Here is a 26,883-nt window from a genome sequence, read left to right on the forward strand (position 1 = left end):
AATGAAAGAAATACTTTCAGATGTAGTAAATTTAATATTATATTTTACGAAATTATCATTATACAGAACCTAAACTCTTTTAATACTTATGAGAAAGATGATTCTAGACAAATTTCCAAACCATGCTTAAGAAAATTATTATACTGTTTAAAAGATTTTGTAGAATTGCGCATGTGTCAGTTGCGCGCTAGCCTGCTGCGCATATCAGCCTGTTAAATATTCAGTTGTGCCGCTTTTTCTCAAGTTTCGCACGTGTTTAATGTGTATTCCGGTGATTTTTATTATTGTGAGAGTTTTTTGTTTTATTGAAATATTGATGGTGAGTATAATATTTATTATTTATTACTCTGTGTCATTATTGTTATTTTTTAAATTCATTTGTTTCTTAATTTACAAAACACAATTTTTATTTTTTATTTTTCAAAGTAGATTTTTATTACTTATAAAATTTTTTTATATTAGGTTTCGAAATGGATTCTCTGCAGCCTAATGTAAGCATTTATATAAAATATAATGAATAATGTGAAAGGGGAATTTTACTTAATTTTAAAAACTTATATTCGAGTTCTAAGTTTTCAATTAAATTCCAGAACTGTTGCCGTGTAGAATCGTACGAGTTTGAAGGCAGTGTAAACAAGCAGTTTACAGATTTGAGTCCTGTTTCGAGGTCAAATATTGTTGATGTCGGTGCTCCCTGTTTGTTCACAAATGTATCTACAAATAATGATAACGATTTAAGTGAGAAATTGATTTCTATTGTACAAGAAAGTGTACATTATAATGGATCCTGTTTAGAAAAAGACGTACTTAATTTCACTTTAGAGCAAAATGATAGCAGTTCAATGCTAAATGATTGCCGTTTAGAGCAAACTGATTGTACTTCAGGATCTTCAGTCAAAAACACTTCGAATTGGGTAAGTAATAAAAAATTAAATTCCATGAAATATTATAATTATTAATAACTATTAAATACTCTCTAACTTGGCGACTTTTTCAATAGATATAAATTTGTTATTGTATAAACTTCAATATTTTTACATTCTCATCACATGAGAAGGTATTATTTATAACAATTTTTGGTACAATTTAATTACCTATTTTCGAAAAAATACTATTTTATGATGAAAATAACTTACTTACATTGTATTATAATTTACTGTTTTTTACGAACTGATTTAATTTAAATAAAAACATTGATTTTAATTAAGAAGATACATAAATCAATAAAATTAATTTGAAAAATTATTGTTTTTGTTAGCCTAAATATTTAGCAATATTACTTGTTTCAGGTTTTACAACATTTCTTGGAGAGCAGTGGCGAAGGGAAGGTAATTCTCAAGGCCTACATTGATAACAGAAACTTCCTCAGTGATCAATCAAGGACTCTGTTAGTGCATTTGATAATTAGAAGTGAAAAGGAGAAATTGCTTAAGTACCTCAAAGTAGGAGAACAGATAGATGATTGGAAGTAAGTAAAATATAGTTAAAATGAAATATGGTCATCTCTGTTTTATTCTCTTTTAAAAAAATTAATATTTAACTGTTTTTGCTGAAGATACTTTTAAATAAATATTGTATTAACATTACATATTTTTAAATTCCTTTTACTCTATTGGGATTTAGTACTTAGTTTATATTTCATCTAATAATTAAAAAAGAAATAAAATAAAAATTATTCTATTAACAATTTTTTAAATAATTTTAAAACTTTAACCTTCGCTTGACAAGATGCCCACCCAGGGTGGGCCAGACAAATTGAAATTGCCATATCTTCTAAAGTTTTGCCTTAATTGAATCGCGATTTTAAGTCACTGAACAAAATCTTAAGAACTTTCAAAAAATGTAAAAACAAATTTTTAAAAAAAATTTCTTCTTGATTATTTATAACTTTTATCAATGTATGTACGGAGATAACGGGGATAATTCAGATATTTTTTTAATTCTATTTTACAAAAAGACTTGAAATCATGCAGACTTTTCACTGTGAGTGTTTTATGATGTCAAATAGTAGATATAAAAAATATTATATTTCATTTTTCATTTGTTTAAACAATTTATTGTTATTATTTATTAACTTTCTTTGTTCTGCACCTAGAAAGATGCAGTTTTTTTCTAATTTTGCAATTTATCAAGCGGAATATAATAAAAGATAGATTTGATGTAAAATTATTAATTCAACAATTGTTTAAACAATTATTGTTATTATTTACTAACTTTTTTTGTTCTGCACCTAGAAAGATGCATTTTTTTTCTAATTTTGCAATTTATCAAGCCGAATATAATAAAAGATAGATTTGATGTAAAATTATTAATTCAACAATTGTTTAAACAATTTATTGTTGTTATTTACTAACTTTTTTTGTACGGCACCTGGAAAGTTGCCTTTTTTCTAATTTTGCAACTCATCAAGCCGAATATAATAAAAGATAGATTTGATGTAAAATTGTAAATTCAACAATTGTTTAAACAATTGGTTAAATAGTAAATTCATATAAAATCTTTGTGTTATTATGTTGTGCTTGTTAAGTTGCAAAATTAGAAAAAAATTGCAATTTTCTAGGAATATTATGAAGAATGTTAATAAATAGCAACAATTATTTGTTTAAACAATTTATAATAATAGTTGTTGCAAATTGAATTATATATTTTATTTTATTTATAACCTTTGAATTAATAACTACGAAGAAAATGTAACAAATTTATAAAATTCTTCTACTGTCGTATGTATATTTGAAAAAGTTATAAATTATTAATAATAAATTGTTTAAACAAATAAAAAATCAACAAAACATTAATAAAATATATTATTTGGTAACATATAACAATTTTGGAAAAAAACTGAATGATTCTAAGTTTTTATTGCAATATACAAAGAAGAAAACATTTGGCCCACCCTGGGTGGGATCTTGTCAACCGTGTATATAAAAAGTATCCAGTCCGGCGAAGGTTAATTAATTTACGAAGTTTAACATATTTCTGTTTATTTTATAGAATCGATAAACGTAAATTTAAATTTTTGGCTTCCGAAATTGTAAAAACTTTTCCAAACGAAGGGGTGGCAGTTTATTATTCGCCGTTTCACATCGAAAACGGATGTAGAATTTTAGCATCAGGCAGGCTTTATGATAACTTTAATTACGAGAAAGCCAAATTGAGGAAAGCAGGCATATTAAAGCCATCAAAAAAAACTAAGCCGGAGGAAAAAACGTTCATAATATCAGGTTAAACTTTTATTCACTACATTTTTTTAAAACTTTACAAGTAAAAAATTTTTAAACGTGAAATTAACTTATTGCAATTTTTTATAGCCAATAAGATTAATTTAAATTACTTGTTAAAACAGAAACGTTTTTTTATTCTTTATTTTTCAAAACAAATCATTTAGATTCACAATCAAGAGATCTTCGTTGGCTGGAGGAAAACTCTACACCTTGGGACGTTATTGAGAAGCTTTGGAAATCAACATTTTCCGACCGAAGGGAAATGTTATTGTCTAATAAAAAAAGCTTAAACGAGTACCTTGATTCAATTAAAGCTTTTAAAGAGCACGAAGGAAGAAAATTAGTATTTTATTTTTTTTTATTAGATATTTTCTTTAAAAAAGTATCACTGATTTTCATTATTTTAATGACAACTTTTTTTCAGATTGAATTAGACTTCAAGCTGTTGTATCCGGATTCGACGAATCCTTTTCCTCAATTTTGGAATGTAGTTAAGCCAATTTTAGTTCAACATTTAAATACAACTAGAATTGCAGATGCGAATGATAAAATTCTTTTGTCGTTATTGTCAGCTCTGGATTCCTGTAAGCAATTTATTCTTTTTTTAACTTTTACAATTTCTTTTTCTTTTGCAACAATTTACTTTTTTCAGCTTCTCAAGATGTTATATTGTTTTATTTGTTGCTGTATGTAATTCCCTGCGGGAATTCTTTTGTTCAAGGAAAACGAAAACGAAAGGACCAAAGCAACGAATTAGCAAAACAGTATACAAAATTAAATACACAGGAAAAACGTGATACTTACATGTTGCATGTCAAGGTAAGATGATTTTAAATAAAATAAATAATTTTTTTTTATATAAAACAAATTAATTTGTAACTGCAATTTTTTAGACCGTAAGCGAATTCCAGCCAACATTAGACAAAATACGAGAGAACGCTAACGAAAAAAAGGAAGATTTTAAACCACTCACAGTTATTGTTGGCCCATTGGTAAAAATTGAAAAATTTTACGTTGTCTTCAGTAACATAACCTATGAATGTGATACGTTGCTTAATGCCTTTCACTTGAGTTTCATGAGTTTTCAATCTTTTAACTGTGAGTACCCAATGTATTCGAAATCTATATGGCATTTTATTCAAAGCGCCCTGTATGGAATTAATATCACCGGGAAAAGAATTTCAAACAAACTTAATGTTCTTATAGCTCAAACAAAGCAGGCTATTGAACTTTCGAAAGTGATAGAAAACTAAGCGCCTGTTAATATGTTTTAATTTTTAAAACAAAGTATTTTTTTATTTAAGCAGAATTTAAATACAAGTTATTTCGTTTTTAAGTCTTCTAAAGACAAAATTTTAAGTTGTATTGTAATGACTTTAACGGGTATTTTACGATTTCTTTATTTAGCGATAATAATTTTCGTTATGTTTCGTTGTTTTGTATGCGAATCTTCTTTTGCTGATAATAAGCAATTAGTGGCACATATCCAACTGTCTCACGTTAATTTAACGACTTTTCGTTGCGCCGAGTCAGATTGTTCTCGAGCATATTCAAAATTTAATTCTTATAAAAAACATCGATTTTTTAAACATGAGATATTACAAAAGCAGACAGTTGAATTTAAAAAGGCAGAAAAACTTTCAGTAGAAACGTTAGAAATAACAAATGCGGAAGATATACAAGAATCTTTGAATTTATTAGATGAAACCGATGATTCATCTGATACTTCGTCTGATGCTTCAGATGTAATTTTTGAAGATCAAGATATTTTCTGGGAATTTTCTGATACATTAGATGAAAATTGTTTGAAAGATTGTCAATTTAAAGAAAAATGTCTCCACTTTTTCGCGAAACTTTATAAATTTCCGGATATATCAAGAATAAGAGTAGATGAAATCGGGCACGATGTAATGACATTGGTTCACAATCAATGTGATGATATTCGAAAAGAAATTCATAATCGAGCTACACAGTTAGGGACTGATTCGATTTCCGTCACTGAAATTGATTCAATTTTTAAAAAAAAATTAGAACCTTTCGATGCATTAAGTACTGAATCGCGACGTTTTTCTACCTATAAAAAACTTGGAACTTTCATTCCTCCTCAATCTTACGCGCTTGGTAACCAAAAAGTACCAGTTGAAAAAGAAGGAAAAATGGAATTAGTTGACAAAGTTATTGTGTCCCAATTTATACCAATCAGAGAAGTTTTTAAAAAATTTTTCGAAATGCCGAATGTTTTGGAAAGTACTCTTCAATACTTAAAAAACGCTGAAAAACATTCCACAATAGTTAAAAACATTGTCCAAGGATCTCTATGGAAAGAAAAATCTAAAATTTATGACGATAAAATTGTTCTTCCCTTAGTAATGTTTTTCGATGATTATGAAAATAACAACCCTTTAGGAAGTCATAAAGGAGTATCAAAGTGTGGTGCTTGTTATTTGAACATTCCAGTGTTACCTCCTGAATTTCAAGCTAAAATAGAAAACATTTTTCTTTTTATTCTTTTTAATACAAAAAGTCGTGCAGTGTTTCACAATAAAAAAATTTTTTCTAAAGCAATCGAAGAGATTAACTCTCTTCAATCCGAGGGCATACCTGTAATAATTAATAATGAAGAAATTCGAATCTACTTTTTATTGACCCTGATTATAGGCGATAATTTAGGTCTTCATGGTATTCTTGGTTTCACTGAAAGTTTTTCTGCAAATTTTTTTTGTAGATTCTGTTTAACTGAGCACAAAAATATTTCCAAAATATTTAACGAACGTGATTGCATACTTCGCGACAAAAAAAATTATGAGTCTCTTTTATCCCAAAAAAATGCTTCTCGCTCTGGATTAAAAGAAACTTGTGTTTTTAACGAAGTCGATTATTACCATGTAACTCAAAATACAGCTGTTGATCCCCAACACGATCTGTTAGAAGGTGTTTGTCGTTATGATGTCGCGCTTGTGTTATATTATTTTATATATATAATGAAATTATTTTCACTACAAGATTTTAATGATAGATTAAAAAGTTTTATGTACGGTTCGAACGATAATGAAAATAAACCTCCACCTATTTTAGAAAAACATCTTAAAAAAAAATGTATAATAATGTCGGCTTCTGAAATGTTATCTCTAATTCGAAATATATTACTGATTATAGAGAGTACCAAATCTGTATCAGAGGATAACAAGCAATGGTTACTCCTTAAGAAACTTAAACAAATTGTCGATATAGCATTCAGCAAAACTGTTCATGAAAAAACTTACGTTTCTCTTGATAATTTAATCGAAGAGTATTTAAAGTTACATTCTGAAATTTTCCCGGGTAAAATGAAACCAAAGCATCACTTTCTAATACATTATGCTCGTATTCTTGAAGCTCTCGGTATTTTAAATGTAAGTACGTGTATGCGTTTCGAATCAAAGCACCAAGAGGGAAAAGTGACTTCTCATGTATCTCGTTGTAGAATAAACGTTTGCCGAACGATCGCGATTAAGCATCAACTAATTTTAAATTATAGATTCTTGAGCAAACATTGTTCTTATCCTCTGTTTACAAGTGGTACTATTAAACAAGTTGCACTTACACAAATTTCGGAATCTAACGAATTCATCTCTCTGCTATCTCACTCAAATGGTTCAATTAAAAAAACACAGTGGATTAAATATCTGGGTCGAAAAATTAAAGTAAACAGTATTATTGTCGTTCCCTCAGAAGAGGGCCCACTGTTTCATGTAGTACACGTAATTAATATTATCGAAAAGTATGACTGTCGCATTATTACGAAGAAACTTAATGATGTGTTTTTTGATAATCATTTACAAGCCTTCCAAGTATTTGATGATAATAATTATTCATGGGATATGTTAAAGTTGTGCAACCTTCAAGATGTTACAATCACAGTTAGAAATAAGTTACCGAATGGTTGTCACTATATTTGCAAGTCTTGGCTGTGAGTAATGTAAAATTCCATGTAAAAAAATTGTATGAAAACGTCACATGGAATTTTCAAATGAATTATTTTGTGATATTAATTGTTGGTAAATAAATAAATGTTAATTGCGATTCTCAATTAACTTTGCAATTTAGATAATTTGTACTTCTTGTGATACTGAACCTGCAAACTCCTATAAAATATCAATACATGTTTATACTGAAATAACTCAGTTTAAATTTTTTTAAGAAATAATAAAATAAATAAAACAAACTTATTTAAAATACATATATAAATTCTAAAGATATGATATGCAACTTTATCATTATTATTACTTAAAATTAACTTATTAATATTTTCAAAATATTTGAAATTTTTTCCAATTTTTCACATTATAAATTATTAATTTTTTAAATATAATTTATTATTAATTAATAAAATTAATTTAAAAATATAAAATGAATTTGTATTTTAAATATTTAAATATATGAAAAGAAAGGTAATTTTACTGTAATGCAATCAGTAAAATATATTCATAGAGTAATTATGGACCTAGGGCACTTCAAATCTGTAGTTAAAAGTTTTTATTCTAAAGGAAGAAGGTCATCGAATATTGTACAGTTTCTTGCAGCGAGCGTTGCGTGGTTGGTTGGTTAGGGTTGCGATCTATAAGTTTTAGGGCGTGCGTTCAATTCCTTGCGTTGGAATATTTTCTGTTAGGTAGGCTATTATTAAGTATATAAATAACCGTTAGAGGTTAAAATGTATATAAGTGGTGAAGGATGAACAAGTTGTTGGGTGCAATATCAAGATATGTGGTGATTAAATAAACTAAAAGTGCGAAATATTATTTTTTTAAATAAATTTAATGTATGAAAAAAATTACTATACTGTCTTAAAAATGTTTTGAGCAGTATGAAGACTATCAGGTTTTATATTTATATACAGTATTGTAATTCATTTTACACTGATTCGACAAAATTACTATACTGTATTAAAAATATTTCAACGAATATGAAGATTTAATATTTCATGGACAGATTTCACATTTCAATACAGTATTGTAATTTATTTCACATTAATCGAAACTTTCATCATATTCAGCCTTTTTTTCTTTAGACTTTATTATAAGTTATTTCTCTGTTAATTTCAGATACAGTATGAGATTTTTCTTTAGAATTACACTTTCATCCAACATTTTAATACTGAGTATCAAAATATTTCTCAGATTTTTTCTTTCCGTGTATATAAGTAGGGATTTTAATTGCCAGGAGTATGCGCGAGGAAAAGGAAGGGTTTTGGCGGGCATTGACGCGGAAATCTAAGTTAGTAAGCCGGGGACTAAGCGTAGAATAGGGCCTTTTGATTTTTGTACTGGGATTTTCCCATAATTTGACTGATTATAATAAAAGTGTACACAACATATTTTAATTGTTAAATTTTGTGTTTTATTGTGTCTTTACCCTGAAAAATAACAATTATCAATTAATAGCAAGAACGATGTTGTGATTTTAGTTTACGTGGACGATTTAGTATTGCTTGCGGACACACCAATAGAGTTAGAAAGGAAATTGAAGGCCTTATAAGGATATTGCGAATTGAATGCACTTGAAGTGAATGTTAATAAGACTAAAATCGTTGTTTTTAGAAAAAGTAAAAATTTATCAGTAAAAAATTTTTTGGCGTTTAAATTCGGCGAATAAAGCATAGAAGTGGTCAATCAATACACTTATTTAGATGTTAGCTTCGATTGTACTTGTACTTTTAAAAACGCGTTGGAATTGTGCACAAGTTCAGCAAATACAGCGGCGGTCAGTGTGTTAAGAATTGTAAACAGTGTACAGGCGGATACATGGCCTACGCACGAAAGATTATTTGAAAGTCTAGTGTCTAGTGTTTTCTTTTACGGTGCTCAGGTCTGGGCTTTAAATCATATTTTCGATATTGAAAAGATACAGTTGGCCTTTTTTAAAAATCTTTTACACCTCCCAACTTGTACACCAAACTACGCCGTACGCCTAGAAACAGGGAAGAATACCTTGTCGTGTAAGATACTTGAGAGATCATTGTCTTAGATCGGGAAGATCTCTAAAATGGAGGAATCTCGTTTTCCAAGGCAATGTTTATTGAGGCTCATGACGATGGCTAGATCTCAGTCTGGGGAATGTAAATTTAATTGGTTTAAACAGATAAAGCATTTTTTTACGGACAGTGGGGAGGGAGATTTATGGGAGTTTGGGTCCTTAGAAACAATAGTAGCTTCTTCAAATCGAATAAAAGAAAATTATGAGAAATTCTGTCTCGAACAGGACCTAAGTTGCCGAATTAACTCCAGAAGCTTGCAGGTATGGCCGTTTATTAGCCTGGGACAGGGAGCGCAATTATATCTAATGAATAGAATGAATCTTTATTTAAAAAGAGTTTTTGCTCAATGTCGACTTTTTAACAATCACATCAGATATATATTTATTAATGGTCTTAAACTAGAACTGCCAAATTCCGATCGCCGTGTTTGGTGCTACGAAGAAGGTGAAGACTTTGAAGAAATTAGTCATGTTGTAAAATTATAAATTGTTAAAAAAAAGCAAAAAAATTTTTTTAACTATGTCAGAATTTCAATTGATTTTTGTAAAATGTATTTTATGGTATGGGCAGATTAGCCTAATAAAGACTTAATAAATAAATTCTTCATCCAACTACACAAAATTCAAAATTTTAAGTACATTTACTCCTGAGAAAAAAATATCAAATTCACATGTTGTCTAAAATCATCGACAATTGGTACACCTACCCTATATAAGGTGGCGATTATATAATTTGATTCCATTTTCACGTCAAATTCATTTTGACTTTGAAATTTAACTTATTTTGTCATTTTACGTAATTTTAAAGTGAAAAGTAAAGGATGTTAAAGATTAATATATCAATACTCAAGGCCAAACGACAAAAACATAGATTAAAACGAACATAACCTCAAAAATCAAGATCATATATAAAAAACTTAGGTTTTTGACGTAGTTGAGACGGACATAACCTCGAAATTAGTATCAGAAGTCAAATTCTAGGGCAAAGGTTTCCAGGATTCAAGACGTTAGTTCAAACATAACCTCAAAATTCAAGGTCATGGATCAAATATAACCTTAAAATTCAAGGGGAAAGTTTCCAGAATTCAAGGACAGACATCAAACATTACCTTAAAATTTTAGGGCATATATAGCTTTCCAGGATTCAAGGCCTTAGTTCATAACCTCAAAATTCAAGGATATAGGTTATGGGACCGTTGGGTTTGAGGCTATGCTCGAAAACATAATTTCAATTTCCTCTAACCAAGAAACGAACATAACCTCAAAATTTAGATAAATTTTAGATGAAAGTTAGTTAGTTTTATTACTTTTCGAAGCAGATTTAGTATGTAACTGCGGAATAATTTAATAATTAAATTTGGGGTGTGTTTACATTTTAGTAACAGTTTCAGGATTAGTATTTGAATAAATTTTTGGATACATTTTAAGATGAGCTTAAAAATTAAATTTAGGACATATTTTAGGATTAATTTTATAGTATCAGTTCTAGGACGTAGTTCAAGATTAGTTGTTCTCTCACATTAGCAGAATTTAGAGGAATATTCTATACACCTGTAGAAATGGAAGTATCTCCTAATTAAATTTCCGTTTCTGCTCATGTTTTAAATTTTCTTGCTCAAGACTTTTAAAATTCCCTAATGTTATCAGTAACGTCGTAAGAGTTGCATAAAATATTTACGAAACTTTCATTTTGCTCTTGCTAAATTTCAAGAAGTAATCATATAAGGATAATAAAAAATTAATGCCAATGTATAGCTATAGATTATGTATAGATACTCTTGCCCCTGAATTCGGCTTTGACGAGAAATTATAAGAAATTACTAGAAAAAAATTTTCAGTAAAACTTACCTGGATTCGTTCCGATGAGAGATTTATTTAACTGCCAAGTTGGTATTTTTGGATCAACAGTTTGATAAAATCCCCAAAAACAGATAGCTACTAATGCTGCTAATACTCCATAGAATACTAAGTAGAACAGTCCAATTTTACCTGCAAAAATATTTTGAAATTAATTATATAACATTTCAATTTCAAAATGAACAGAAAAAACTATATTTTTATTTTAAAATTTAATTCAATACAATCAAAGAAAGAATGGACAAAAAATCAAAAATGTTTCGGCATGAAAAGGTCAACGCGAATTGTTGCACATGGGCACTAATTCTATTAGATTAAATAGATTTATTTCCCATTTGTGTATTTAAAAATAAGTTATTATTTTCATTTCGAAATTAATTTTAGGCTAATTTAACGGAATTTTAATTTAACATAATTCTCTCATTCATTTTCTTCATAATTTCTGATTGGTCAATTTTTAAAATCGCGCGGAAATCTTTGTCGGTTTTTTATTTGATTAGGTATTTGCAATTTCGGGAAAATGAAGATTCGTCGTTATCAGAATTTTATCAAATAACAATTCGTGTAAATAAAAATTTGTACAAACGAATATTCAGTAAATTGAACATTCTGACATTTAAAAATTAAAATCACTAAAAATTCAGTTGAATTAGAATTATGCTAAATTAAAAAATTGGTCAAGTGTGAGTTACACTCGCTTACCTAGGGTTCCGTTCACGATTATTTAAATGTTTATATTATATTTAAAAAAATAATTTTCCTCCTATAATTTTCTTTCAATTTGCCAGTAAATATATACATATATATGTACAAAGTTTGAGATGGTTGGCTAAAAAATTGTTAAAGTTAAGATAAAAAGGAATTTTGAGCTTTCTTCAGGAAATTTGAGTTTTTCTGGCGAAGCAATGTTTAAGTTAATTTCAAAAGGGTTTGCTATATTTTTCGTGAAATCTACACATGAAATTAAATATGTGTACCAAGTTTCAGTTTTTTAGCTCCAAAACTGTAAAAGTTAAGACGGGGGACACACGCTTCTTTCGGAAATTTCGAGTTTTTGAAATATAACTATATTAAATTCAATTCCAATCGGGTTCGCTATAATTTTCCTTTAATTTACTCGCAAAAATACGTATGTATACCAAATTTTAGAGGGGGGAGATGATTTTGTGGACGGATATGAGTGAAACCATAAGGGTTCCATTTCGGTTCACTGTGTGAACGGAACCCTAAAAATTCGCTACCTAAAAATTCTATTAAATGATAATTCGAAAAATAATTATAACTCATTTTCATTATAGGAGCCCTTTATTTATAATGCATAAAAATCGACGACTATTTCGAATTAATGTGTTAGAAGATAGAAATCTCAATAAAAATTCACTTGAACGAAAATTACATGAAATGTTTGTTTAATCTCATAAATTATCACCTCTTCTCAAATAATTGAGATATCGTTTTTTCTTGTAGAATTCGCATATGTTGTGTTAACGTAAAAAATTTCAAAATTTATGTTTAAAAAAATGTGTTTCAATGTGATTTAAAATTTTTTACCAAATGTAACAATTATACGTAAAAATTTCCAATTTAAAATTTTTTAATTTACACATTCAATTGAAAATATTTCTTGAAAACTTTTAAATACAATCATTGAAAATTTCAAAGTACATGTCATTGCAAAAGGCTTAGGGCAATGATCCAATTCCAAACTTTAAATTCTATTTTAGAAAAGCGGAACACATTCTATTTTTAGTTTAAAATTATCAATGTCATTTCGGAAGGTTGGAACTTTTTATCTTTATGAAATAATCGGAACAATAAAGTTTAAGATATAACAATGTTTACTACCGGCATTATATTGTTTCAAGGTATTTGGAAGTCAAGATCAAAAAATTAATCCTTACAATTGTAATTTTTCAAAAGCACTATCTTATAGCAAACAAGAATGTTCAACTTTTTTTTTTATAAAAGCAAAAAAGTGCAAAAAAATAAAATAAAAAAATTTAACGTAAAATTATTATATTAATATTTTTTTGTAAAACTGTATTTCTTTAATAATCAGTCCTATTTAAATGTCATTCAATTTTTATTAAATATATTTACACAAATGAATATTAAGTATGTAATATATTTAGGTACTTAACATTATTTCTTTATGATTATTTATGATTATTATTATTATTTCTTTATGTATTTATTAATACAACTACACTTTATTTAACAGAAAATATTAATAATTATTGAATTTATTGTAAAATATGTGAATGTGACGATTCGGTGATTCTCTATGTAAAATTGGCGCTTTAAAGGTGTAAAAACAAAAAAATCAATTATGAAATTAGTTTCTGACGTAATGAATCTACTTGGGAGAGTGAATTATTACTTCTGCTAAGAATAACTAAGTTTTGTTTTAATTTTTCTAAAATAATTCAGTTGAAGTATGAACTTTTTGTATTCATGAAATGAACACTTTGCTTTCTCATGGATATTTTTTGTGATCAGTTTATGGTAACTTATTTAGTATATTATAATAATTTTAAAGGTGTTAAGTTGTATTTTTTGGGAGTTTGCAGAAATAGATTTTTCAATAATAACATCAATAATTTCGTAACATTTTACAATAGAAGGTTCAATAATAGGTCAATTGATTCATTTTTAAATATTCTCCAAGTTGTTCATAATACTTTTAAAGTTATATAAAGATTTTTTAATGAATAATAAAAAAAATTGCAGGATTTTAAAAAATTTTCAATTTCAAAATGTTAATAACTCTGAATAAAATAACAGTAAGATATTCGCTGATAGGTCAAAAGATGCGTCTTGAAAAACTTTACAAAACTAGAGATAAATATCTATTGGTGTCAATACATTTTTTTAAGTTATGGGCAAAAAACGTTTTTCAAAAATTTTTAAATGCAAAAAAGGAATAGTTAATCTTTATTAATATAATTCAAAGTACTCTCATTATTTGACCGCAAGTGAGACCTATTATTAAAAAAATATTATCCCTTTAGTTCTTATAGTATTCGAGATATTTATGAAAACGCAGTGTACACACACAAAATCTGAACTAGTGAAAAGTGAGAAACTAATTTAAATTAGTAAGAATTTTCACTAATTTTTAATCACTTTGTACTTAAACTTTAGTACAAAAATTTTTAATTTCTAAATCAAATAGTAATATTTTACTAAATATTAGTAAAAATTCTGACTAATGTGAATTAGAAGCTCATTTTTACTAATTTAAATTTAGAGAGCACACACACGGAATATTGTTTAAAAATGTGATTTTTGGATTCCTAAGATCGAAAAACATAAAGATACATCAAAAAATTTCCAGAAAATTAAAATGATCGGGACACATGAATATCACAGAAATTAAATTAATTATAGAATTTTCATTTTTAAGAATAGAACATTCTTTTAGCAAAATTTAAATTTTTACAAATATCATTTAAAAGAATTTCTCATTAAACAAAATTTGTAGGTAATTCTGTTAAATAATAATTCAATAACCCACAAAGTCCAAAAGAATGTTCTATCTAATAAAATTCTTTGAAATAAAAATTCTAACTAATTTGATTTATGAGATATTCATGCGCCTCAAATGATCCATTGTAAACAGTAATCTATTGTTACCTACTCTTTCCTATTCCTGGCTGATTCACAATTACAAGACACCCTGTATGTATGTATAGTTATACAGGGTGTATCAAAAGTCCCAGGACGGCTAGATATCTCGAGTTGCATGAAAATCGGTTTAATGGAAATTCTATCAATAAATAATTCGAAAAAATACAAATACTAACAAATAAAAATTCTGTTAAATGAATTTTTGATTTTAAAACAAATTCTGCAATATAGAAAATCGATTTAATGGAAAGTCTGTCAAAAAATAATTCAAAAAATAATTTGCAACAATTTGCGAAAATCTGATTTTTGGCACAATTTTTATATAAAGTTTTTTGTTGTCAGTTTGAGTTCGTTTTCTCAAACTTGGGTTTTTTGTTTGTAACCCAAAATGAAGGGGATTAAAAAGTCGAATGCACAGGTAAAGACAATACTGAACCAATAAAGTGCCAGGACAGAATTTTCATATCTATAAGGTGTTTTTTTTTATTTTTGTCTCTAATAAAAAATATTGGACCAACTTTTTATTAATTCGTAGCTTGATATTTATGGGAAGTATTTAAAAAAAAGAATAAGGCGGAAGGAGATTGCACATGTTTCACGATTCGACACAAACATTCATACGCCTTTCAATGGCAATTGTTAAACTTCCCTTAGAGCAAACGTGAACAACGAGGTCAATTGACGTTAAATAGAGTCACATTACTGCATTACGTAATTTAGGGTCATTTTGAAGGGTACACCTACGCGACTATATGACGGCCATGCAATCATTGCTACATAGAATAAACCAGAGTCCCAAAACCGGATCGGTTAGGATTTGTAGCGCGACGTAACGTCTCTACCGGATGTAGATAAAACGTCTAAATACTTTTGATTATTACGATTGTTGGAAAATTGTATACTTTATGTCAATGTCTTTTTTATTATACTTGTGATTTATTTTATCAAATGTATATTCTATGATCAAATTTAAGGCTCAATTAATTGCACGGAAGAAAAAGTTTGGTATTTATGTAGTTTCAAATAGATTACACTCTAAAAAGAAGGTATTAAAATAGAACCAAAAGGCAATTTAGTACCTAAAGTTGGTATTAAATTAATACCTCTCGTTTTACAGCGTATATTAGATATTTGTTGAACCAACTTAGCTGACTATATAATATTAGTTTCTTTTTATTAAAAATTAATATAAGGATTCAACACCAGTATATGAAAAATAAGTAAATAATATCTGTTTCAAGAATTTGTAAGTTTATTTTATAAACTCCTTTTTTCTTTCTCTTTAATTTTTCATAATCTAAAATTTCAAATTTCAGCAATCTTCTTTTGGTTAAATTTTTGTTAATATCTTTTTTATATTTATTTCAGATCTCATAAAACTGATTTCTAAAAGAAATTTTTTATAAAATATATAACAAAGTAAATAAATTATATATTTATTTTTACGTTTACTCGAACGGACAGTAAACGGAAACTTAGAATGCTCCGATACAGGTGGTATGTAAAGTGACGATAATACGCCTGCGTTGCATAAAATTTATTAAATATTATTATAATATATTTTATAATAATAAGATGTAAAGACAATGATCACTCTGAGTTAATGCAAAATAAACAAGTTAAAAATTTATTCATTTCACGACCATTTAGTTTCCTCATCATGATAAACACTTATATTATTAGTTTTAAAAAAATTCAAAATTTCAATTTTTTGTTAAAAATAAAAATACCAATCAATTTTATAAATATTGGTATCATGCAAACTTTATATACATCAATCGATTCGTTTTTATGCCAGGAATACGGTTTTGACTAAATTTATTAAAAATTTTCATAAAAAAAAAGTTATTTCAAAAAATACGAAAAAAAATTTTTTTTTCAAAAATTAAAAAATGATATAATTTATAGATTTTAAGTAAAATATAGACTTTATATAGGTTAATCAATTTGTTTTAATGCGAGAAATCAGTTTTTTGGACAAAAAAATTATATTTACAGTGTAAAAAAATTTTTGGTTAAAAAACGTATTCTTGAATTTTTGAAAAAGTGACATGAAAAAAAATTATGTGGATATTTTTGGAAATCCTTGTGTCTGATTTTAGGTATTGATGACTGTAATAAGCCTATAAAATTTCAGGACAATCCATCGAAGTGTATTAGAGATAATTTGTATACAAGATTTTGTAACATACACACATACATCTAGACATTTGTTTAAAACGTCAAATATATGCATTCTAGATATAAAAATAAGCCCATATAACCCATTTTAAAAAAATCGAAAATCGTTACGAATACAAAGCTTCCTTGGGAGGAGAGGAAGCAAAAAATAATACAATTTTTTTAGCAACAAAGATGAGTGTCCTCTTCAGAAGCTGTAGTTAGTGATCGTTATCTTCACATATTAGTATCTTTTAATGGAAACTTTCTTATCATCTGTTTAATATATCACAATTATAATCTCGTATTATTTTTATATAAGAATATTAAATTGATATATAGAATATAAAATAGAACTTTTATCAAGAATTAAAATTTTTAAGTTTCTGAAGAGGATACAACGGAGCTATCGAAACGTTAAAGGCTATAGTGTTATTTTTTTAACTTGACTTTAATTTATTGATATATTCTACTTCCTCAATAAAATAGAAGTGCAAAAATTAATAAATTTTAAAAATGACAGGCTCACTTCAACCAACTTTTATCAGGAAAACTTTATGGTATTCACTGGAAATTTACAGAAAATAATTTTTTTTTTTACTAAAGATTACCGAAATAAAGGTCGAACGTTTAAATGAAAAATGAACTTACTTTATTTTAAATAAGAACCTTAAAACCACATAAAATTTAACATTCAATAAACTTTAACGTTTAGAGTCAAAATTTTCACGAGCAAGAAGTTACACGGAGATAAATAGATGGTACAGGGTACTACCAGATACCATATTTGATCTTACATATACGGACAGCTATCTAGATTCTATTAGTTATAATCCAGATTGTGCGGAGTAACATATTGATTGTAGTGGGTAACATAACCATATTTTTTGTAACATATTTTATGGTACCGAGTAACATAATGATGGTATCGGATAACATCTACTTTTAACCATAAAAATCTTACCATCCATTTCTCTCAGTGTAGCAACGCCATTTTGTTTTTTTCAAAAAAATTATTTTTGGCCAGTTTGTGCTGCAAAGATTTATTTGAAAAAATAATATAAATAGCACTATACATGTGCCAAAAACAGATTTAGTATACCAAAGTTATACATAACTTATCGTATACTATGGATGACTATATATAAATCAAAATAGATCATTATTCTTTTTGCATTAAAACCAAGTAAACATTGCATTTGCGTTCGCAATAATCTATCTTTCGTAATAAGAGATCTCTGCTATATACATACATATACTTTACATGGAAATTAAACAAATATTTAAATTTCTGTTCATTAAAAGCGATCTCGTTATGAGTTGCTTCTATACTGTATATATTATAAAAGCAAGTCATTAACATTGAAGAAGTAGTACTAGAGAAAGTATCACAAACTCTGCGTGATCATTTGCGTCTCTAATAGCTGTAATATTAATTATTATTGATGGCAAATGGTCTTTTGATGAAATAGCAAATAATATTCTGTATATCAACTAAATCATTAGAAAAAAAGCAAATAAATGGCAGTTAATGTATATTTGCTATAGTTTCTCATATGAGGTAAAATTTAGATTTAAAGTCTTTCTGCAAGAATTTTAAACTAAGTTAAAGTTAACCTTTAAACTGTTATGACGGTCTCTCAACATTTTTCATTCATTACTTTTTTTTGAAACTTTAGCTTCTCAGTAATTTTATATATTTTATAAAAAACTGTTTGGTGACAATTGTTTCAAAGTTTAAAATTTTTATTTTAATATAATATTAATGAAAATGTCGGTCTGTGATACCAGTATTAGCCTTAGGTGTAAGCACGGGTGTAAGTAAATTCTTGTACACTCGTAGTGTACAGAGATGTCTAACGTGACGTCACCTACGTCGGTAAATTCACAGAAAGTAGAGTGATTACCACCGTGGTCCCAAGTTTCCATTGGCTTATATGGGAGATTTCAGAAATTAATTATTTTCTCTGAAATTAGAAAATAATTCATAATAACTATTTTTGTTTCAAATAAAATAGTAATTTATGCAATACGTATTTGCATATAATTGTCATCAATTCGGTTAAATGGAATATTTATTTTTCATATGGGTAATTTAAAATCAATAGAAAAACACAAAAAAGGAATAGCAGTCTGTTAAACCAAGAAAAGTACTAACATATAATTTTTTAGCATCGCGTTTAGCTTAAACAAATTATAAATGTTCTAAGTTACCATTTTCATCATATTCTGAGATAAAAGTAAAAAAAAAAGTTGATTATTTCGAGAGAAAGAATGAGAGAAGATATTAACGACGCTATGCTAAAAAAAATAGTTAGTTCAATTAACTCGAAAGTTTTAGCGAAAATGTCAGTTAACCTTAGACATTTCATACTGTCCCCCAGAATTATCTATATCTGAGATCTGTAACTATTACGAAATATATTGCACCTTTCGGTTTGAATTTAAATTTTTAAAGGAAAATTAATTATTATTCTTTTAAGGGGAGGCTACTACCTTTATTTTGTTATATTATTTTCTTGCATTATTTGGGTTCTTAAAACATACAAGGTGCTCAAAAAAAGAAAATCTTAATTTTTGACAATTTTAGAGTAGGTATATATTTTGAAAAAAAAAAAGATTTTTCCCTCCTAAACTATCAATCATTAAGTTTTCTATTCCTATACGTTACTCTAGACATTATGTACTATTTCTCATACCACGCTATCGTACAAATTATGAAATTAACTCTGTCATTAGTAGGCTATCAATAAAAGCGAATACGATTGCTGATGACATCGACTTTTTTAATATAAGCTTAAATGCATTTGGTACAGCACTGCGTAATCTATTATTTAATGATTAGTTTCTTTCTTTTTTACATAGCAGCGTTATATAGATATATATTATACAAATTGTATTTAAAGGGCACTTTATTTTAAAATCCCGTATAGAAATAAATAAATAAATTTTTCAAAATAGAACTACTTTCACAATTTTTATTATTTTTTGTCGAAAATTTTTTTACAAGCTTTTTTAATGATTGCTTAGAATCTCTAGCGCAGATTTTCAAAATTTTTAACAAAAAGAAAGGAAAAAATGAGTTGAAATTTCATTAATCTTCCCTTTTAAATATTTAACTACTTTTACAATTTTGACTATTTTTCATCGACAATTTTTTTACACCTTGTCTGTTTTAGGACTCAAATGATGCAATAAAAAAATATAACATTGTGCGATCATTAACATTTAAGGGGGTAAAAATAAAGGTGGTGCCTCCCCTTAAAGAATGAAAATAACATATTGTTCTAAAAAAATAAAATCAATTACTTAAATGAATTAAACAAGTTTAGAATATTGGCGATTCAAACAGCTACACTAGCGCCACAGTTGAACTAACGTAAGCGTGACTCGCTCTAAAGCAGTCTCTGTTTTGACAGTTTATTTCAAATTATTTAATTATTCTGATATTTTTATTGCGTTTGTAAAATAATTTTGAAGCGTTAAATAAAAAAAAATAATTTAAAACACATGGAGTGCTACAGAGCGAGTCACGCTTAAGTTAGTTCAACTGTGGCGCTAGTGTAGCTGTTTGAATCGCCAATATAAATTGGAAATTATTTCAAAATAAATATTTTTTAATCATTGAAAAGCATATGAAAAATGTATTAAAAGTATGTAATAATAATTTTCTAAAGTTTCATGACATATAATTGGATATAAATTTCATTTTACAGCCGAGACATCTTTTATTACATAAATATTACAATTTTACATAAATTATAAGTTGAAATAAAGCATAAAATGGCTTTAAAATACACTACATAATTAATTTATATTATTTATTTATAATATTAAAAAAAATATTGATATGCACTGAAAAAAATAATTTAATTTAATTAATCGATTACTTGACTATTATCAAATAATTATTATTTGAGTCAACAATACTCCAATTACTGGTTCAAATATAGTTCAGTTGATGATTAAAATGAAAATTATTTGGTGTAAGTAAATATTTAATTGATAATAGTAATAGTCGCAAAAAAGTGGTTTTAGTCGATTTATATTCTAAGAAAAGTCGAAAAAGTGTCGATTTTTTTCGTTTGAATAAATGTAATTAGTTAATAAATATTTTATTTCAAATAACTGTTGTTATTAGATATTAAATAAATTTTATTAATTCCTTAATAAGAATAATTCTATAGGAATTTAACAGTATCAAGAAAATTTATTTTGAATATCTCAGAATTGAACTAAGACAAATTTTCAAGGTTTTAATTAAGTAGGCCTAGGACAGATTTCTAAAAAAAAATTCTTAATATTCCATTTTTAAACAATTTTAAAATCGAATTCAAGCAAACTATTCTAATTCAAAATTTCGGCATAGTTTTTAGTTTTAATGGACAAAAACATTTCTGACATCAATTGAAATTTTGAAACTTTTTTAAATAAGGTAAATGCACTAGTAATCGTCACCTTAAGCCGAATTGACAACTTTAATTGTGTATTAAACAATGTTGAACGGTATTTCTAAACTAATAATTAATATTTACGAATAAATTAAAGTCTAAAGAAGCATAATTAACTCTTGTTTTTTAAAAATAGTATTATTGTTAATAATTATTTATAAATAAAGTTTATATAAATTTATTTATTTGTGTAAAAAGTTTTAAAATAATAATTTTATTTTATAAACGTTTTTATTTAATAAACGCGAGAATAGTTTAACGGTGTAGAATTTAAAAAATAAATTGTGAACAGTTTAAATATTGTGGAATTTAACTTTGTACAGTTTACCGTACGTATACAGTTTAAACGTTGTTGAGTTGAAATATGTAGTGTTTGAACAGTGCAATTTTTAATTAAAAATGTTTTCAATAATTCAATCTTCAAAGAATTTGATCAAAATTATTGGTTGACAAATAATTGAACAATTAATTCAAAATAACATTTTTTAAAATAGTTGAATTTCACAAAGTTTTATATTGAAAATTTTAGAAGTAATTAAATTTTATAAGGTTTTAAATTAAAATTATTAGAAGTACCTAATTGAATATCAAAAGATTACAAATTGAAAATTTTTTTAATTTCGGTGAATAATTAAATTTTACAGAATTTTTAATTTAAAAAAATGTTTTAAATAATTGATTTTTTTAAGAACTTGATGGTAATTATTGGTTGAAATTTTTATTGATTATTAAATTATTAAGTTGACATTTTTTTAAAAAACAAAATTATTGAATTTTTGAAAATGTTTATTTGAAAAATATTTTCAGTTAGATAATTGAATTTTTGAAGAATTTTATTTAAATTATTGAAAAATAATTAATTTAGCGAATAATTTTAGTTAAAAATTTCAATATAATCTATAACTCAGGTTCCAGGTAACAAATATATTAACATTTTAAATAATAAATAAATAAATAATAACTATTTTTGAAATAGATAATGATGAATATATATAGTTTTGGTTCCTTGCACATATAAGTATGTTTTGGTTGTTTATTTTTTTATTAATTTTTATTATATTTATTTTTTGTTGTAAACAATTTCAATATCAAAACCTTTTGTTTTGTTAATTTTCAAGAGGCTCCACATTGATACAGCGTAAAAAACTTAATTCGTAACAATGTTAAAGGAACTCCATTTTGTCATCTTTTCTTCATAACAAAGAGTGATAGATTCTATTGTGAAGTGAAATATTCTTAAATTGAATAAAGTAATAGAATATCAAAAGAGAAATATTTCTTTTAAAATATTTTTAATCTAAAACTTTTGTTAAATAAAAAAATAAAACTTCTTTCTGTTGGCAAATTTAATTTATGAAATAAGAAAGTTTAGATTTTTCATTTTAATTTATGAAAAAAAAGCTTTTAAAATTTATTTATTTAGTCACAAAATTGTGAATATAAAATAAAATTATGACGCATATGAAAAAAAGAAAAAATTATATTACTGATATTTGAGTCAGTATACATGAGACATTCCCCCACTTTTCATCAACCGCACAGTCCTTGACACTCGTGTGTCTCTTAATATAAATTCACAAGAAGTTTAAAAATGTACCAACATTTTATTATAAAAAAAAAAATGTTTTAAAATAAATTTTTCTTATTTTGAGTTTAAAAAATAAATTTAAAGGTTACAACTCTGTATTTTTAAAGCTCTATATTAAATAACAGAAACAATTATTGCATAAGAAGACCTTTCTATTTTTAGTCATAATATTTATGTTTACGTTGACAATTTTTATTCAACTATTATCGGTCAAAAAATAAAAATTTTTCAGTTGCAAAATTATAATGATAAATTTCTTTATCAATATTATTTACTATCTTTTAACTTGAATATCATTAAAAACTAATTTACTTGTAAAAGTTTTAATATTGGAATGGAAACATGTGACGTAAACAAAGGCGTTCCCGTGAGTTTTAATGCAGAGAAGGCTAATAATGGTGTCCAAAACATTTTTGACAGCTGCATATTTAGTAAACAAAAAACTTTTTTTAAAATTAAATTAGAAATTAATTTTTTACTAATTCGTTATTTTTTTTTAAAAATATGTGACATTTTTCAAACGATATAAACTCACCCCAACTACTGGCAGTCCTGCCCATAAAGGCACCGGTTTCATGGTTATAAAGAAATGTTCGTATAGACTGACCAACTGGCATTGATGGAGGTTTTTCATAAGGATTTGCGAGCTCAACGGCTGGTGTTTTTGAATCTTTGGCAACCATTGCGATTGAAGTTATTTGTGAAGAAAGAATAAATTAAAAAATATACATATATAATTATAAAAACTAAAGTAATTCTAGTGTTAACACTAAACACAAAAAATGCAACGATATACTAGTGAACGAAACTATAGTAATTGAAGGCGCGGTATAACACAATGTTTTTCGAAACGAAAGCCAAGTTTAGTAACTTCTCGGCGCCAACAGGTTAACTGAAGCTCACTGAATACAAAAGGTTGAAAGCGTTAGCTGCCTCTCCTATGCCCCACCACATATCTCCCACCATGACTCACAAGTATTTAATGCAAAGAACGGAACCGCTTCCTTGAAATACATATGTACACATAAAATATATACACATTTGTAAAATTTTATTTCAACGTTCCAAAATCCATATACTTCATCTAAATTGTCAAAAATAAAAACCAAATAAAAAATTTCAAGGTCGGTCATTTTTTTTTTCTAACATAAAACAGGGAACTTTAAATAACAATTTTCCAAATAATGTATAATCATTTTTAATAATTTTTTTCCGCCATTGTGTAAAAAGGGTGAATTTTCCTAGTCAATTGTTGCTTTGAAAGAAATAACGTTTTCGACGACCGTTACCGTTGTTTGTGTTTTTATTATTTTCAATTTCTTTTTCATTAATTTTATATAAAAAGTAATATTTTTGGATAATTTGGCCCTTAAAACAATTATAATATTATGAAATCCAAAAAACTTATTTTTTAAATCAAAAGAATAATATTATTTATTATTCTTGCTTTTTTAATAATAATTTAATAATTTTAATTAATCCCCGTAGCGGTTCTTTTTTTGCAGAATTTCCATTATACCTGTATATATATATTGTCTATATTACAGAATTGCTATATAACTGAAAATTTACTTCACAGAATTTCTATTCCTTCGAATTTAATTAATTAATTATTATTATTAATTATTTATTTAATTTAATTTTAATTAATCATTATAAGATCTTGAAAAGTTACTATATTTTTAAAATTAAATTTAAAAAACTGAAAAATTTTAAAACGGTCAAAAATCACTCATTTACCTAATGAATTTTTCTTTCATATAGAATTTTCCTTTAGCCGCATTTTTATTTGTTCAAATTTTCATTTAACAGATTTTCTATATTACAAAATTTTTAAATAACCGAACATTTACTTTACAGAATTTCTTCTATTTGATCGAATTTTTATTTTTGTCGCAGAATTCCCATACAACCCAAAATTCATTTAACAGAATTTCTATTGGATCAAAATTTGTTTATGACCACTTTCATTTGTTTGAATAAAAATTTTAGTAGAAACATTTGGGCGCGAATTTTAAAATTAACCAATAAAAATATTTTAGGTAATTTCTGATAGGTTAATTTTAAAATTCGCGCCTAAAAGTTTCCCACGATAGTAAATTCAAACAAATGTAAATCCTTTCAAATGAAACTGCGATCAAATAGAAATGAAATTAATCTTCGTTTATGAAGAATTCTGTTTATGAAATGTCTTTTATATGTATGGAAATTCTGTCAAATAATAATTTGAAGAAATGGAAATTCGTCTAAAAGAAAATTCTATGTAATATCTATTAAAAATTCATTTAAATGGCTATTATGTTAAATAAACATTCAAACAAATAAAAATTTTGGCAAATGAAAATTCGAACAAATAGAAATTCTGTGAAATAAATTTTCAGTTATATATAGTAATTCTGTAATATAGATTACCTTAAAATTTTTAAGTAAAATAATAAAAAAAGTCATGTTTTTTAAAAGTTTGTTTTTCAAAACATTAATAACTTTGGATAAAATAACGCTAGTACCAATAAATCAACAAAATAAATTTAAAAATACTCTACTTTTAAGAAAAACATTTTTTGGTTGAAATATTTTTTAAGATAAAAAATGTTTTTTCTAAAAATTAAAAAAGAAAAAAAAATACTTAAATTCTTAAACTTTATTAATCGGGCTCTCATTTGTGTCCCCCTATGAAATTTAAAAAAAAAATAAAAAATTAATGAAATTCTATCAAATCTTCAATTTATTGTAAGTATAATTTTTTTTTCTATCTCCTTCAATTTATCTCAATCTATTCCCTTCATATTCACTTGAATCTTTTTCAATCTTCTCTTCTTCCTTCCTCTTTTTGAATTCCCTTTATTCCATTTAATTCCTTCACTATTGACTTCATGTATTTTCTTCTACATGGGATAAATATTAGGGCTTTTTAGTATAACGCACTACCTACTCTTCTTATTTCGTATACGTACTCTGTCATTAGTTTTTAGGCAAGAACAATAAGCAATAATACCTGGACAAAGCAAAAATTGGAACCAGTAGATGGACAGTAGCAAAAATAAATTAAAATAGACCTCAAATTAAGTAAAAATATTTGAGATACTCTTTAGATAATAATTAGCTTTTAGGCAAAATAAAATTTATTAATTGTAGGAGTAAAAAAAATATAAAAAACAATTTTTCTACAATCGCTGTCACTGTCCAAGTTAACCTACCGCTTTAAATGTTGTACCCAATAGTTGGACAAAGATTTAATTCAGTTAACTCAATCATTTTAATTAATTTAATTAATATAATTAGTTTAATTATATTTTAGTTCAATTATTTAATTTATTAAATAATCAAAATAAATAAATAAATTTATTATTTAATTTACGCAAAAACTTTTTTTTATCAATTATAAGGTAAGTGTGTCAATTACGGCGCGTTCATAAAAATAACTATTATTACTATTATATTTAATATAACTGTTGCAAAATAATTTTTAAAAAAATTATTTTAATCTTTTTTGATACAATTACTAATAAATATGCATATTTAAACGATTATTAATTTAATTATTTGAGATGAAATTTTTTCCCTCGCCGTATTTGAAATATTTTTAAGATTTCCATTGGCTCCAATTACGGTGAGCAAAGTATCTTCAAAATACACGTAATTTTGGTCACTGTAATAATTGATACAACGAAACTGATAAAAAACGCGCCGTAATAGGAAATTACGGCATTAGTTTTAATTTGTCATATTTGTTTAAATAATCGATTTTTATAAAGTTAAAATATTTTTTAATATCTAAATAACATAACCTTTTAGTTTAATAAGTCTTAAATTGATTTTACGCAATAGATATGTTGAATTTTCTTTTTCAAAGGTGTTTTGACTCGAATCGTGCCGTAATTAGTACATTTACTCTACAAATTTTTGCCACAGTTTGACACTCTATTTTAGAACTGAAACTTTATGAAAAAAATTTTGCAAT

The 26,883-nt window shown here is 26.1% G+C and overlaps 2 protein-coding genes across 4 annotated transcripts in view; one reads left to right on the top strand and one right to left on the bottom strand.

The window, feature by feature from the left end:
- The window catches only part of LOC127280386 (sodium/potassium-transporting ATPase subunit beta-2-like), a 35,299-nt gene extending 11,465 nt beyond the window's left edge, over nucleotides 1–23,834 (bottom strand). Inside the window, exons 1-2 of the mRNA XM_051303343.1 lie at nucleotides 23,458–23,834; nucleotides 11,085–11,225 (exon numbers count right to left, since the gene is read on the bottom strand). Of these exons, the coding sequence (XP_051159300.1) occupies nucleotides 11,085–11,225; nucleotides 23,458–23,605 (289 nt within the window). The 5' untranslated portion in view covers nucleotides 23,606–23,834. The remainder of the gene's footprint in view (nucleotides 1–11,084; nucleotides 11,226–23,457) is intronic.
- Nucleotides 140–4,477, top strand: LOC127280385 (uncharacterized). 3 transcript variants are annotated; one of them, XM_051303341.1, is made up of 8 exons: nucleotides 197–319; nucleotides 591–914; nucleotides 1,290–1,468; nucleotides 2,992–3,221; nucleotides 3,386–3,564; nucleotides 3,646–3,805; nucleotides 3,874–4,040; nucleotides 4,115–4,477. In XM_051303341.1, exons 1-8 carry the CDS (start codon nucleotides 260–262, stop codon nucleotides 4,472–4,474), a joined length of 1,659 nt encoding a protein of 552 aa, XP_051159298.1. In that variant the 5' UTR covers nucleotides 197–259; the 3' UTR covers nucleotides 4,475–4,477. The 3 variants fall into 3 exon arrangements, with proteins under 3 accessions (XP_051159296.1, XP_051159298.1, XP_051159297.1); XM_051303340.1 differs by adding an exon at nucleotides 463–491 and having other exon boundaries at nucleotides 219–319; nucleotides 3,386–3,805; XM_051303339.1 differs by having other exon boundaries at nucleotides 140–319; nucleotides 3,386–3,805.
- Nucleotides 23,835–26,883: the final 3,049 nt, after the last annotated feature.

Source organism: Leptopilina boulardi, unplaced genomic scaffold, assembly GCF_019393585.1.
Source record: "Leptopilina boulardi isolate dan_hultmark-lab unplaced genomic scaffold, ZJU_Lbou_2.1 LbouV2_243, whole genome shotgun sequence".
Lineage (NCBI taxonomy): Eukaryota > Metazoa > Arthropoda > Insecta > Hymenoptera > Figitidae > Leptopilina > Leptopilina boulardi.